The following is a 16,453-nucleotide window of genomic DNA, read 5'->3' on the forward strand; positions in this document are numbered from 1 at the left end:
TTTTCTAATCCTATTATTGCTGCTATTTAGATCTTCATCATTGCTTTCTTGGGTTATCAGAGTAGGTTCCTGGTTTATATGCTCACTATTAATCTGTTCTGCTTGCAAGTTAACAAGCTAGCAGTAGCTTAAACAAATATCTATTTAAAGCCTGGAATTAGGCAATTATAGAATTGGCACAATAGCTCATTAGTAACCATCCTATCTTCCTTCTCACTATTTACCATAATACTAATATATGTTCTATTGTATTCATGACAACCACTTGCTTAATGAACATGACTTGTAACTTATTCCTCTGTATTTTCTGCCTTTGTGAATGTTTCCTATTAGAATGCTGTTCTGTTTCATCTTGCTCCACATTCTAACTCTGTACCCATCCTCCAAATCCAATTCCAGTGTCCTCTTTCTTAATTCTCCAAGGTAGGATTTCAATGTTCTTTTTCTGCATTCCCTTGTACTTGGTATTTATAAATAAAATAGCTCACCACATTTATTATAATTAGTATTTTCTCATGGACAAGGATTCTTGTGTGTGTGGCTGAATTATTCTTCTGTGCCCATGAAATGCCTAATACATAGAACTCTCATGTGCTGCCATGCTGTTTGTTTCTGGTTACAGGATAACAATAATTATAATTTAGTAAAGAGCTTATACTCTACCAGGAAAGAAAGAAACATACAAATAACCATGTTATATAAGATATCTGCCCTAATATGTACAACCAAAGAGCTATAGATGCTCAGAGATGGAATGTAGTTCTGTGATAATATGAAGGAGGTAGTGGTGCTAAAAGCTTAAAGCTTCTCAAATTAAAGATTCAATTCATTTGCTAATTTTTCATAAGTAAGTGCTTCAGGATTTAGGACCAGTATGTGAAATGACTATTTTAATCTGAGATCTGTTTCTATTCAAAAGTACCTATATTTCATCAAATATAAAACACATCATAGACCTTTAAAAAGAAAAAAAAAACTTGCCAGTTGATCATAATGCTATCCCAATTTCAAATATGTTAAAATGTGAAAGAATTAGCATTATAAATTTGGCGAACTATAGTAGGTAATTGATAAACAGGCCAAAGCCAAGTATAAATGCTTGTGAAATTACTTTTCATTTGGATTATCAGCACTGCTTGTATCCATTAGTATATTAGTTTGGATAAGGGAGAGATAATTATATCTGCAAAATCTATTTCAAAGTAAAAGATCTGCTCAAACAAGAATATTATCATTTGTTGTATTTTACAACATTCAGTGTCAAACTGCTGTTCGACTCAGGTGACATTCAGATGTTGGAGCCTATGTTGGAATGAGTTGTTATGAGGCCTCTTTCATTCTTCCTCTGCCATGTCCATGAGTTCTTCTCTGTTAAACCTGAACAAATGCCACCCCTCCTCAGAGGAAAGGTCTAAAGCCCCTCGACTTGTGTAGTACTCAATAGAAGCTTGGTTCCAAATGACAACAAGAAAGTGCATGCAGTTACATTGACTCATGATGGCTATCTGTTTAAAAACAATAAACAAAGATTACTTTTATTTAAAATATAGTCTTAATTAACACAATTGTTTCATTGAAGTTCTATATGAAAGACATTATATGTGCATAATATTTGGAAATAAGAATACAGTCATTATCTTTTGGATTTCTCTATAGCTATAAAAAGAAAAAGAAGTTCCACTTTTCTAAGTATTAAGATCCCTGTCTTTAAAAGCCCAAATTTGATTGCAAAGTCTTTATTCTACAGATAAAGTTACCTAACAGCACACATGTTCTCATATATATATTTCTAAAATGAAAAAGGTTATTTGTTTTATATTGTTGTCATTCACATTGCAGACCTATTTTGTGAATAAAGTTGCCATCTAATCTCCATCTTGATTACAAAAAAAGGTATATAGTATGTTTGTGGATTACACAGAAATCAATTTTAATTAAATATAACTCATGTAACTTATGAGTATTTGATTTGAAAATCCAGTTTAATTTAGATAAAAATGTGAAGCACATTAGGTTTATGTTTAAGTAGTGAAATTAAATTTCCTAATTTATGCCCTGTTGAGTAATATTTGAAGAAGAAAAGGAAAATGTATAGAACATCAGTACAAATTATAATACATACCTGACTTAGCCTCTTTAGCATTTGAGCTCCAATACCTAGGCCTGTTAAATAGATAATGCCAAAGAAAACCATAAGATGAAAAATTCCACTTACCTTGTTATTTGCTTTAGTTTAAAAAGAATAAAATATAAAACCCTGTATCAGGTTGTTATATATTCTTAAGAGTGTATGTTAAAACTCAACTCATAAACACATATGTCCTTTCTTCCTAAATGGAATGTAGTACCAAAGACAATAGAAAATAGTTTGGGTTTATTTTAAAGATCAATGAAGAAGGAAACAAGTCTCTGTCACTATTGTCTTATAATAGGACTCTGCCACTATTGTTTTATAACATGCCATTTTTCTAATCTATGAATACTAAAAACCAACCTAAAATTTAAAGCATTTTTAAAAATAAAAGCATAGCTATGATAGCATGGCTTATTAAAACATTAATACACACTAATAAAATGGTTTTCTAATTTGTGATTGAATCTTAACTGCGCTAGCATAGTGATCAGGCTTGTGAAATAGAAATGAGTTGCATAGCAAAGCCAGCATATTTATACTAAATCCTGTCTCTGTTCCACAAATTAATATATGCCTTTTTAGTTTCTAAATTATTTTTAAGTAACATAATCCTAATTTTACCTCGGTATTCTTGGATGACATAAAAATCCTCTAGGTAAAGTAACTTGCCAATCCAGGGGTCGTACGTGAAGTAGTACATGGCAAATCCAACGGCCATTTTTCCTAAGAAGAGAGAAGAGGGGTCACTAACAGGTTAATGCTTTGAATTTTAGACTCATAGTGGGGTAGGTGGGGAGCATGGGAAGAATAGATGAACTCTAGATAGGGCAGAGGGGAGGGAGGGTAAGGGAGGGAACAGGGGATTAGCAAGGATGGTGGAATGTGATGGACATCATTATCCAAAGTACATGTATAAAGACATGAATTGGTGTGAATATACTTTATATACAACCAAAGATATGAAAAATTGTGCTGCATGCATGTAATTAGAATTGTAATGCATTCTGCTGTCATTTATTTTTTAAAAAAAAATCAATAAAAAGGAAATATCTTTTCCCCAAAATAGAATATTTTGGTGTTTGTTTTAACAATTAAAGTAATAGATGCTCATGGGATAAAATATCAAACAGTATATAAATGTATAATACAGAAAGTTTAATTCACCTACAATAACAATCTTTAAGAGATAAGCACTCTTTTATATAGTTTGCATGTTCTTCCAAAATTTTAAATAGCTATGCAAACATGTACATAGCATATGTTTTCTTTTTTAAAACATAAAATAGGTTTATACATATGTACTTATTAATGGTGTAGTAGTATGTGCTATGTAATTGTACTTTGTTTTCAGAACATAGAAATATGCTTCAGGTAAAATTAGAAAAGGAAGATTTACTTTACCTGATGGTTTTTGATGATTTTTTACTTCAGCAATCAGACAGTAGAAAAGGGGATTCTCCCCAAAGCCATCTCTCAGTAAATCTGAAATATCAATTTACATACAAAGAAAGGTTATAGCTGAGGGGGGAGTAAAAAGCTCCAGGAATTTGACTTTTCATCGGGATGGAAATTATGATGTGAATATTTTGGAGCTCTGGAGATTATTTGAACACTTTCAGCTGCTAAGAGACAGCCTGAATGGTAAACTGCAGTTAATTTAGGGGGAATTCAGCCTTCAGTGTGGTGGCAGCTGCCTGGCCTTCACTACTCCTGTCCCATCCCATGGCAGGCAGCTGTGGGGCGGGCAACCTGTATTTATGGAGCAGATTGCTGTAGGGTGGGTGGCCAGTGTTTTCATTTAAAAAATGTAGATGTTTTATGTTGTTTTGTTAAAAAAAAGAAGCATTTCATTCTATTTTTTTTTAATTTTTAGTTGTTGATGGACATTTATTATATTTTATTTATAAGTGTGAGAATCGAACGCATTGCCTCACACATGCCAGGAAAGTGCCTCACCACTAAGCTACAACCCCAGCCCTGATGTTTTGTGTTCTAACTCTGGGCTGCCACTCTGACCACTTAGGTGAGGACTTAAGGTTGGTTGCCATTGTTCTATCCCCCATGATCTGAAGTGGTTTACAGGAAATTTAAAAGAGTAATACCTGTTTTGTTGGACATTGAAAACAAAACACAAAGGGGAATTTAGAAAGCCATCATGAGTGACTAAGGAAAGATGTGCTTGAACAAAACCTAAGATCATAATAAATTTTCAACTCAGGCTGATCCCTGACAGGGACAGCCTACAGCAATCAAGAAACAAGCAAATCCTACGAATCAAAGTGCTTCACTAAAAATATCAATTAAATACAAAGGGAAATGAGAAATAAGAAATAGCTATATAACTTATGGCATGTAAAAAATTGACAGAAGACAATTTTATCAGTTGTCTTTTCTTAATTTTTGCAGTGTTAGGGATCAAGCCTGGGCCTCACTCATGCTAAGCAAGCACCATACCACTGAGTTATACTCCATGCCCTCAGTAATTACTTAAAATGTAAAAGGATAAAATACTCCAATCAAAACACAAAGATTAGCAAAATGAATAAAATTTTTAAAAGACATGATCCAACTATATGTTAGTTATCTACAAGTAACACATATTAGATTCAAAGATAAAAATAGGTTGAAAATGCAAGTCTCAAACCACGAATAGAATGAGATAGGTTATGTTAGTGGGCACATGAAATGAATAAAGCCATAATAAGTTATGTTAACTTTGATATATTATGTAGACATTTTATTCCCAAGTACTTTCCCATTCTGTCTTTGTCAAATGTGTACAGATAGAATTGTAAACGTATTTTCCTTTCTAGGTTTTCCAGGTTTTAAAATAAACTCACCAGAAATTACATATTAAAGCAAAAAAATAGGTTGAAAATGGAATAATGGAAAAAGATAATTTTGTGTAAATAACCAAAAGAGCTGAGGTGGCTATATTAACATCAGGCAAAATAGAGTTTAAGTCCAAAATTATTTTCAGAGGCCAGGCATGGTGGCACACACCTGTAATCCCAGCAAGTTAGAGGGATGAGGCAGGAAAATCCCAAGTTCATAGCCAGCCCCAGCAACTTAAAAGACCCTGACTCAAAATATTTAAAAGAAAATGAAAAGGGCTGGGGATGTAGCCAGTGGTTGAGCACCCCAGGTTCAGTCCCCAGCACCAAAACCAAAACAAAAAATATCTGTAAGAGGCAAGAATAAAGGGGTCAATTCACCAAGTATACATAGCAATTATAAACATGCAGCAAATACTACAGCTTCAAAATATATGAAGAAAACACTGACAGAACTGAAGGAGGATATATACAGTAATATAAAAGTTGGGGGCTTCAATACCCCATTTTCAATAATGTATAAAATAAGTTGAATAAGGCAATAGATGACATGAAAAACACCATAAACCTATTGAAATTAGCAGACATAAAGAATGCTCTACCTATAAACAGCATCATCATTTTTTTCAAGTGTAGATGGAACTTCTCCAGGGTATGCCATATATTAGAATATAAACCAAGTGTTGATACATTTTTTTTAAAAAAATTGAAATCATACACAGTATCTTTTCCAATTACAGTGTACTGAATCTAGAAAAAATAGAAATTTCCAAATATGTGAAAATTAAACCACTCTTGTAAACAATCAAATCACAAAGGAAATAAGAGGACAAAGAGAAATAAATGAAAATGAAAACAGAACAAATTAGAATGCAGTGAAAGCAGTGCTCACAGGGAAACATCTTTATATGACATTATAAAAACAAATAAGATCTCAATAATCTAATAGTATGCCTCAAGGAACTAGATAAAGAGGAGCAAACACCAAAGCTTGCAGAATAAAGGTAATAAAAATTAGCAGAAATAAATAAAACAGAAACAATGGAGGAAATTGATGAAATAAAAAATTGGTCACTGGAAAATATCAATAAAATTGACAACTAGATTTAAAAAGAAGAAAATGAGGTTACAAATATTAAAATAAGGAATGAAAAAGAGGAAATTTCCACATTAAATTGGAGGTATACCCTTGCTGTATATGTTACCTGTCCACTGGTCACTTAGCAGATGTCTTGGTAGTAAGATCAGTTTCTTTGGTAATGCAGTGCTTATGTTCACATAACCCTTTGTTTTACTAAATAATGGCTACAAAACACAACAGAAATGATGCTGAGAATGTATTGTCACATTGTAATGATTATTCTACCTTATTATTGTTAATCTTTTACTATGCCTAATTTATAAACTAAACTTCATCATACATGTGTAAAAGGGAAATACAGTATATCTAGGATTTTGTATTATCTATTGTTTCCGGCATCATATTGAGGGTCTTGAAACATATTGACTGTGGATAAGGTGGAGACTACACTGAAAACTATAATTTTTAGTGAAAGAAATTAAAGAAGACCTAATTGAAGGAAGCTCATATTTATAGATAGAGTACTTAACATTGTTAGGTCAATATTAGTTAAAGTGATTTATGTATTCAACACAGTCTCTCAAAATTGCAAAATTCTTTTGCGTAGAGGGCCCCAAATAGCCAAAACAACTTTTAAAACTAAAGCACATTGGAAGATTCACCATTCCTGACTTTGAAAATTTCTAAAAAGTTATAGTACTTACAAAAGGACAGATAGGCAAATGTAACAGATTATACAGCCCCCAAATAAACACATAATCTGGTCAATTGATTTCTTTTTATTTTTTTTTAGTTGTAGGCACACACAATCCCATTTGTTTATTTGTTTGTTTATTTATTCTTATGTGGTGCTGAGGATTGAACCCCGTGCCTCACACGTGCTAGGCAAGCACTCTACCACTGAACCACACTGCCAGCACTGGTCAATTGATTTCTGAGAAGATGCCAAGATCATTCATTAAGGGAAGGACTGTCTTCAACAAATGGTGCTGGGGAAGCTGCATATTTACATGCAAAATAGCAAAGTTGAACAGTTACTTCATGCCATGTACAAAATTTCATTTGAAATGTATCAAAACCTCAATGTAAGTGCTAAAACTATAAAAATTTTGGAAAAATTTGCATATATTTTAAACTACAGTTTACTAAATCAAGGAAGATCATCAAGACATTGAATCTAGCAATGATTTCTTAGCTATGATACCAAAAGCACAAGGCAACAACAAAAAAATAGACAATTTGGCCATCATAAAATTAAAAAATTGTGTATGATAGGATAATATCAAAGGAGGTAAAAATCACAAAATGGAAGAAAATATTTGGAAATATTATAAAGAGGAATATTAAGAATTCATGCAACACAATTCAAAAATGGGTAAAAGACATGAATAGACATTTCTCAAAGAAGATATCAAAGGAACAATGAGCACATGCCAAGATGCTTGCTCTCATAAAAGAGCACACACAAACCAAAAGCACAATGAGATATCACTTTGTACCCATTAGAATGATCATTATCCCAAAACAAAACAAAAACCAGAAAAAAATAAATTGTTGGTGAGTATGTGGAGAATTTGAAACCCTGAGTGTTGCTGATGGGAATATAAAATGGTGCAGCTACTGTGGAAAACATTTTGAAGGTCCCTCAAAAAAAAAAAAAAAGAATTACCACATGATCCAGAAATGCTACTTCTAGCTATGTATATTCCCAAATAAATTGGCAGCAGGAGCCCAGATAGTACTTGCAAAAGGACAGAGAGACAAAGAGAACAGACTATGAAGCCCCAAAATAAACACATATCTGGTCAATTGATTGAAACATTGTGCATTAATGTTTCATGGCAACATTATTCACAATAGTCAAAAGGTGGAAACAACCCAAATGATAACAAAATGTGGTTTATACAGACAATGGAATGTTATTCAGTCTTAAAATGGAATGAAATTCTTATACAGACTACAACTTGATGAAAATTGAAAACATTATGCTAAGTGAAATAATCCTGACATATAAAGACAAATGTTATATGCTTCCAGTTGTATGGGAGCACCTAGATGAGGCAAACTAATAGAGACAAAAATAGATTAGAAGCTACAAGAGGTTAGAGGGGAAGGATAACAGCAATAGAAAGTTTTCATGGTTAAAGATTTTCAGTTTGACAAATGCTGGAGATGAATAGCCATAATGGTTGTGCAACATTATGAATTATTTAATATCAGGAATTGTACACCTAGGAATGGTAAAAAGATAATTTGCATATATTTAACTACATTTTACAAAATTTTATAGTAGAGGTAAAAATAGAGAAAATATCAAGTATTTTACCAGCAACTACAAAAATACACAAGGACTAAGATTAAAAAAAAAAAGGACTGAGGATATTATAAAATAACTGCCATTCAAAGGAATACTGAATCCTAAGACTGGAAGATGTAGTATATGAAGTATTTTATTATTGCTCTTTTGTTTAAGATTAACTTTTATAACTAGTTGTGGTGGCACATACCTGTGATCCCAGTGGCTAGGAAGGCTGAGACAGAAGAATAGAAAATTCAAAGCCAGCTTCAGCGATTTAATGAAGCCCCAAACAACTAATGAGACACTGTCTCAAAAAGGGGGGGAGGGTTGGGGATATGGGTTACTTGTTAAGCACCCCTAGATTCAATTCCTAGTACTCCCCCACAAAATTGATGAACTGTTATACATTACCCTGACCAAGTAGTATTTTCCCAAACCACAATGAAATAGTGTTATATCTAAACATAGTAATACTGTTTTAGTTTGACCACTGCTTTCATAAGTGTCCATTACTTTCAACTTTGTGTTTCTTAGTGTTTCCTTTAAACCAACAAAATTACTATTTAGTTAACATTCTAATGATGTTTATTAGCAAGTGTAAAAACAGAAGAATTTTCACATGAGATGACATCCATGATCTATGCAGCTCAGGGTTCTATTTTTCACCAAATCTCCTAAGGTTGGTTAGTTAAGGCATGGCACAAAAGCTCCCACAAGCCATTCTAACATCCTTCTGAATTCAAATATCCTTTTGAATCTGTCACACAGTATTACGGTGAAACCTATTATCTCCTTGGTATAATGTTCTCAATTTATTACATGTATTCTCAAGTATTTATCTTCAGGGAGTTATCCTTCATTATGCTCTTTTATGGTTTAGTAAATAACACTTTAGTCTTTTCCATTTGTAATTTATATACTTTAATCATCTTTTAATCTTCCTGTTTATTATCTTAAAGTTATAATTCATAATAAATCACTAACTTATCCCATTAGTATTGCGTGCTATCAAATGTGTTAAATCCTTTGAAAATATTTTAAATCATTTTGCTTTTGTCCATTTCATTGCATCAAGCTCCTTCCAACATACTGAGTTTTAAATTATATTCTTTTTTTGACCAATATTTCTTCTTGTTCTGTGTTTTGAAAACCAGTTGAAGTCTATTGCACCTGTACAGGTGTTAGTGCTGTTAAATATCAGTCTTATGCTAAAAATGGTGCATTGGTAAAACTATTAAATTTATGTCATGTGCATGGATAGTTTACTAATGGCATCATTTTATGTACCAATGACAGCAACTTCCATAGTCCTGTGTGCATTCATTCATGTTTACTTTTCTTGCTCTAAAAATACCACAAAACATCTTACCCATTGCTGTTAACTTCACTGCATCTAACATATTTTCACAGGCAGCCAATTCCTGTCAAAGTAGAGAAAACCTTCAGTTTATGATTCAGTAATGAATTCTCAATGTGATAGTCATCATGGAGTTTGTATTGAACATTTATGGACACGATGTCCTGGGAAGTTTTAAAAGTGATTCAAACTTAAATCCAGTTGTCTAAAAACTAAAAATCTAAAACATCAATGCAACATAATAATAAAGACATAGATAGAATAGATAGATGATAGATTGATATAGATATAATAGAGTCAATGCCTCACACATAAAGGTCACAATTTTGTGACACAAAGGTCACAAAATTAGCTTGTAGACTTTACAGAAAAGTTGATCATGTGTTTGCCTATGAGGTGTTTTTGCCAGATTAACTTTAGACTTTTTTTTTTTTTTTTGGTACGATGGACTGAATCTAGGGGTGCTTAACCACTAAGCCACATCCTTAGTCCTTTATATTTATTTTTTATCTTGAACAGGGTCTCATTGATTTCCTTAATGCCTTGTTAATTTGCTGAGGGTAGCCAAAAACTTACAATTCTCCTGCCTCAGCCTCCTGGGATTATAGCCATGTGCTACATGCCCAGCAACTTTAGATGTTTTAATGTGGCTATTTGCTATTATCATTTTTGCATATTCAAATTCTTTTCTTCATGATTTGTATCTCATGCTTGGGAAGTTATAAAAATAGATACTCTTGTTTTCTTTATTATTATTATTATTATTTATTAATTATATCATTATTATTATTTATTATTCATTATATAGAATGATGGGTTTCATTCAGGTATATTGATACATGTATACAACATTATTTAGTAAATTTCACTTCATAGTAATTCCCCTTCCTTCCTCTCTCCGCCTGATCCTCTTTCTCTATGCTAAAGGTGTTCCTTCCACTTTCATGATGTCCCTTTATTTTCTTTTGTTTTTCCCACACACACTCCGTGTGTGTGTGTGTGTGTGTGTGTGTGTGTGTGAGTTTGTGTGTATCTCACATTTTTTATTCATTTTTCTGTTGATGGACACCAAGTCTGTTTCCATAACTTGACTATTGTGAATTATGCTATATTAACATGGTTATGCATGTTTCTATAGAGTATGCTGACTTCCTTTTGGAAAAACACAAAGGAATACTATAGCTCAAGAAACTAAAATCTACCATGTGGATATTTTTAGGCTGAATAAATGAGGTAGAATATCACCTTTATCTTTTTCCCCCACTTGTCCTAATGCCATTCATTGAATAACCATCTTTTATTCACTTACTTGAAATCTCCCTTTTATCATATACCATATTATCATATATAATAAAGAGTACTTCTCTATTAGGTTCCACTGATCCAACTATGCACCAATGATCATAGTATTTTAATTACTTACAGCTTTATAATATCTGGTAGGGATCATATACCCTCATTACTCTTCACTTTGGGGTTTCTTTTCATGTGTAAACTTGAGGATGTTGACTGAATTGCGTGGAATTTATAATGGAAAAGGGCTTTAAAATATGTAAGTAGAATGTTTATATACTTACATACTTAAGTAGGATAGCAAAGGTGTTATGGCTTAGATATTAGGTATTCTCGAAAAGTTCATATGTGAAACAATGCAAAAAAGTTCAGAGGTGAAATGATTGAGCTATGACAACCTTAACCTAATCAGTGCATTAGTCCACTTGACTGGATTAACTGGAGAGCTGGGGGTGCAGCTCAGTTTGTAGAGTGCTTGCCTTGAATGTACAAGAACCTAGGTTCAATCCCCAGTACCACAAAAAAAAAAAAATTAAAAAAAGAATGGATTTACTGGGTAACTATATGCAGGTAGGGTGTGTGGCTGACGGAGGTGGGTCTCTGAGGGCATGACTTTTAGGTATATATTTTTCCCAGGAGAACATTCTCCTTCTCTCTTTGCTTCCTGGTGTGTTATCCTGAGATGGCTTTCCTCGGTGTAATCCTTCCTTCAGCCAGATGTTTTTGCACACCTGTGGCCTACAGTAATAGAGTTGGCCATTTATGGACTTAGACCTATGAAACCATGAGTTCTAAATAAACTTTTCCTCCTCTAAAATTGTTCTTGTCAGGTCTTATGGTCACAGCTGTGAAAAAAGCTGACTGAAACAAGAGGCCAGATTATGTAGAGCCTTAGTAAGAAGTTTGAATTTTTGTACTCAATAGAAGCAGAAGCCAAATTGGGTTTTGAACATTTTGGCTTCTATCTGGAGAATGGACTTGGCAGAGAGTTCAATGATTATTTGCATCCATCCCTCCCATATTACCCTTTAAATTCCTTTAGGGCAGAGACAGTAATTCAATAATCTCTATATCTTTTAAAGCACTTAGTACATGATCTTCAATATTTATATTATAAACAAAATGAAATATTAATACTACTCAGAAGTCATCTATGTATCACCAATGGACCAAAACCACACTTTGAAAACCACTAAAATAAAAGATTCTAGATGGAAAGTCTGGTAAGCAAGAAGTTATGTCTGTTGATGACATGACTAGATCCCTAGATAATGTTGTGATGTGGTTAAGATTAAAATGGTTGCATACAGAAGATATTTTGAGGAATTTTTGTGGCAGTACAATAAATAAAACCTACAATACATTCAGCAAAGAAATTACTATGATGGCAAACTCTAAACTCCTTTGCAAGAAGAGAATGTTTTGCATATTTAACAATGAGCAGGAGTTAAGGGAAAAAAAACATATATAAAGAACATAAAGCTCAAAAGTATTTACTATACATATTTCTGTGATGCATAAAAAATATTTAGTTTTTCTATTTTTCTACAGTGAACTACACATTAAATAACTCCCAATAAACTTCTCGTGTATTTTCAGAATATGAGGCAAATTAAAATATAAATATAGTAAGGAACTTCACAGATACAGGTTCATTTCAGTGGGGAGTCTAGCGGTGTGTTTTCATCCAGCAATGGCAATGAAAAATTGTTGGGAAACTAAGAAATGCATTTTGTCCAAGTAGAGAGCTTCACTGTCATTCAATAATAAATTTATTAATTGCCAAACAGATGTCAGATTCAGTAGCCACAAACTATTTTCTACTATGTGGAAAAATGTGGATCCTACCTGGAATAACTAACCTGTTGGGCATAGTATTTTGATTCCATGAAGACTAATGCCATTTAAGAGAAATGATGTCAAAACTTATGAGGATTAAAATATATAATGAAAACCTTGGAAAATTACATAAATAAGTTCTTACTAACCTATGACAGGGCCTAACATCACTTCAACAAATGGATTTCACTACAAAACTGTGGATATTTATTTTGGTCATTAGGAAATATGGTAGACACACAAAAGTCATCTATAAAAAATGGAATTATATTTGTAGATAAATTGATGGAATTAGAGACTCATTATGTTAAGCAAAATAGGCCAGACACAAAAAGACAAGTGTCACATTTCTTCTCAACTTCTCATGTGTAGAAACTACAAAAAAGGACCTGAAAGTAGTTAGGTAGTAGGGAAAGGAAAGAGGACAAGGAATGAGGGGAGAAAAGGAAGCACAAGAAAGAGTAGTGTGTAATAGAAGGGGTGGATACAATCAAAGCAAAATATGCATGCATGAAAATGCCACAGTCAAACCCATTAATTTGTACAATTTTGTGAATAATAAGTGAAAAGAAATATAAACATTACTCTCTAATCAGAGGGAATATAAACGTGGCTACTGCTTTTTATATATCTTTATATAGAATTGTTTTGGTTGTTCATCACATAAACTATTGCCTTCAGTGCTGCAGAACTTCAGCACAAAACTATGGCTATTAGATTGCTCCCTTTACTACACTGGAATAATTTAAAGGAAAGCCATTTAAATAAACGTTTACATAAGAAATTTTCAAATCAACTCCTTGATTCTGGGAGTTGTGTGTTGATGGACTTCTGGTATCAACTGTCTCAAATTGTATGGAAAATCTGTTGGGTGAGAATATTGTTTTTTTAGGAACTCAATCATCAAATTCTACAATCAGGTATAATCTTAGAAGAAACAAAATTACCTACACCAAAAGCTTAGTCATTAATATCTGAAATCCTGTCATTTATTTCTTTATGCATTTTCTCTTCTCTGAAATTTAATGTTAAAATTTCCCCCAGGAGAGGCAACATATTCAGTCTCTAAATTAACAATGACTCTGAGCCCCTTACTATATGACACCGTAATTTACATGTAATTATATTCTTATTGAATCATTGCAACAATCTTTTTGATAGAAAATTATTATATAATATTGACTTTATATGTGGAAAAATTAAGATTAGAGAGATTTAGTGACTTCCAGAATGTTGTACATGTATCATAATTAGCCATGCCAGGACTCAAACCCCGACTATGCCTTCCTTGCTCTCTTGCAGCCCTACACTAATGCAATGAAGATCCAAGGAATTAGGAGAGACAGGCTTACTTTAATCAGCCGCAGAATTTCTGGGCAGTCTCGAGCCTCTGCAGGTCTTATTCGGAAAGAATTCATGCTTGATTTCCTTGTGGGTGATTTAGCCTTTTCGAATTTGCTCATACCTGACTGGATCCTGCCTGATTGATTCCTGACTAATTGGACTGGCCCTGGTTGACTGGAAATTTGTTGGCTCCTGCCTGGTTGGCTTATGCCTGAAAAGCTCATGCCTGGTTGGCTCATATCTGGTTGGCTTATTCCTGATTGGCTGGTGCCTGGTTGGCTTTTGTATGGTTGCCATGTGCCTGTTTGGTTCATGACTGGTTGGCTTGGGAATTGTTGGCTTATATCTGGTTGCCACGTGCTTCGTTGGTCCTGGAATAGTTGCCTGGTGTCTGCTTGCTTCATGCCTGGTTGCCACATGCCTGGTTGATTTTTGTCCAGTAGATTCATACCTGGTTGGTTCATGCCTGGTTGCCACACGCCTGCTTGTTTCAGGCCTGGTTGGATTGTGTCCAGTAGATTCATTCCTGGTTGATTTGGGCCTGTTTGCCTCCTACCTGGTTGACTCAAGCTTGGATGAAAGATGGCTGGTTGTTTCATGCCTGATTGGTTTATGTCCAATAGATTCATGCCTGGTTGGCTTGGGTCTGGTTCTCTCACACCTGGTTGGCTTATGCTTCGTTGCAACAGGCTTAGTGGTCTTAGGGCTGGGTCTCTCATACCTTGTTGGCTCATGCTTGATTGCAACATGCCTGGTTGGTTTGTGTCCAGTAGATTCATGCCTGGTTGACTTGGGCCTGGTTCTCTCACACCTGGTTGGCTTATGTTTCTTTGCAATATGCCTAGTTGTCTTGGGACTGGTTCTCTCATACCTGGTTGACTCATGCTTGATTGTAACATGGCTGGTTGTCTCATGCCTGATTGGTTTGTGTCCAGTAGATTCATACCTGGTTGGCTTGGGCCTGGTTCTCTCATACCTGGTTGACTCATGCTTCGTTGCATCATGCCTGGTTGGTTTGTGTCAAATAGATTCATGCCTGGTTGGCTTGGGCCTGGTTCTCTAATACATGGTTGGCATGTGCTTGGTTGCCACATTCCTGGTTGTTTCATGCTTGGTTGGTTTATATCCAGTAGATTCATGCCTAGTTGTCTTGGGCCTGGTTGCCTCATACATGTTGGGCTCATGCTTGGTTGCCACATGTCTGGTTGATTTGTGTTTAGTAAATTCATGTGTGATAACTTCACGCCTGGTTGGCTGAAACTTGATTTTTTCCCGCCTGGTTGGTTCACATCATGTAGGCTTGTTTTTGGTTGGTTCCCAACTAATTGGTTCATGTTAAGTAAGCTTGTGCCTAGCTGGCTTATTCCTGTTTGGTTCATGTTTGATAAGCTTGATTGTTTCATACCTGATTGATTCGTGCACAGTTGATTGTTGCCTGGTTGGCTGAAGATGAGTTGGCCAAAGGCTGGTTGATGTTTGACTGTTTGGCAGATGACTAGCTGGCAATAATTATCCTGATGGAACAGGATCTCTTAAGCACAGTGCTACAGTGAGAGGCTGTGAGCTTCTTCTAGTTTTTCTTCACTTGCCTTATGCTTCAAGATACGCCTCTTAGAAATTAGAGAGAGTTACCTAAGGAAGGTTATTGATGCCTCAGATTTATTGGAGATGTATTCACCAGTGATCACAGCTACAAGCTTGGCTGGGTTTAAGCTTGGCATTTGGCATTTCCCTACCAGCCAGCTGGAAGGGGAAGAAGAAAATGAACCTAGGGAATGTTACCACCTTACCAACCTATATAGTTACTTTATCAAAATGATGTCATAATGATGACATCACAATGCCCATATCTACACACCTACAGTGGCCCCACCCACTTATGGTGGGGGCAGGGTGGGAAGAAGGGTGAATCCCACTTGAGTACTACTTTATTTTCTCCTCTAAAATTTTGAGAGGGTGATGGCAGAGGTGAGGACTTTTAGAGTATGTTCCCAGCTATCTCTTCAAGAAGTCTGCTATTCTGAACAACCAATTTAAAGACACTTGTTCCCACCCACCTCACTTTCCCTATGTGTCCAAGTCCTTATAGAATATCCTATTTCTGTTATGATTTTCACATATAGTAGAAACTAGAATGCTTAAAGGAGTTGTCCCAATGAGATGCTCAAGACCTGAATGCAAAAAAAAAAAAATATTTCTTTCAAAATAACATAGCTACAGCTACTATTTATTATTTTATGACCTGGACTCAGTGTGCACCACTTGCATATTC

At 34.4% G+C, this 16,453-nt stretch overlaps 1 protein-coding gene across 1 annotated transcript; it reads right to left on the reverse strand.

Annotated features, from left to right (window-relative positions):
• Positions 1–1,334: 1,334 nt before the first annotated feature.
• Positions 1,335–15,560, reverse strand: Satl1 (spermidine/spermine N1-acetyl transferase like 1). The gene is made up of 6 exons (XM_027933594.3): positions 14,190–15,560; positions 9,718–9,769; positions 3,536–3,616; positions 2,756–2,857; positions 2,123–2,163; positions 1,335–1,505 (listed from the first exon to the last, which is right to left on the reverse strand). The coding sequence occupies exons 1-6, from the start codon at positions 15,558–15,560 to the stop codon at positions 1,335–1,337; spliced, it is 1,818 nt and encodes a 605-aa protein (XP_027789395.1).
• Positions 15,561–16,453: the final 893 nt, after the last annotated feature.

The sequence above is a fragment of the Marmota flaviventris genome, chromosome X (genome assembly GCF_047511675.1).
Source record: "Marmota flaviventris isolate mMarFla1 chromosome X, mMarFla1.hap1, whole genome shotgun sequence".
Lineage (NCBI taxonomy): Eukaryota > Metazoa > Chordata > Mammalia > Rodentia > Sciuridae > Marmota > Marmota flaviventris.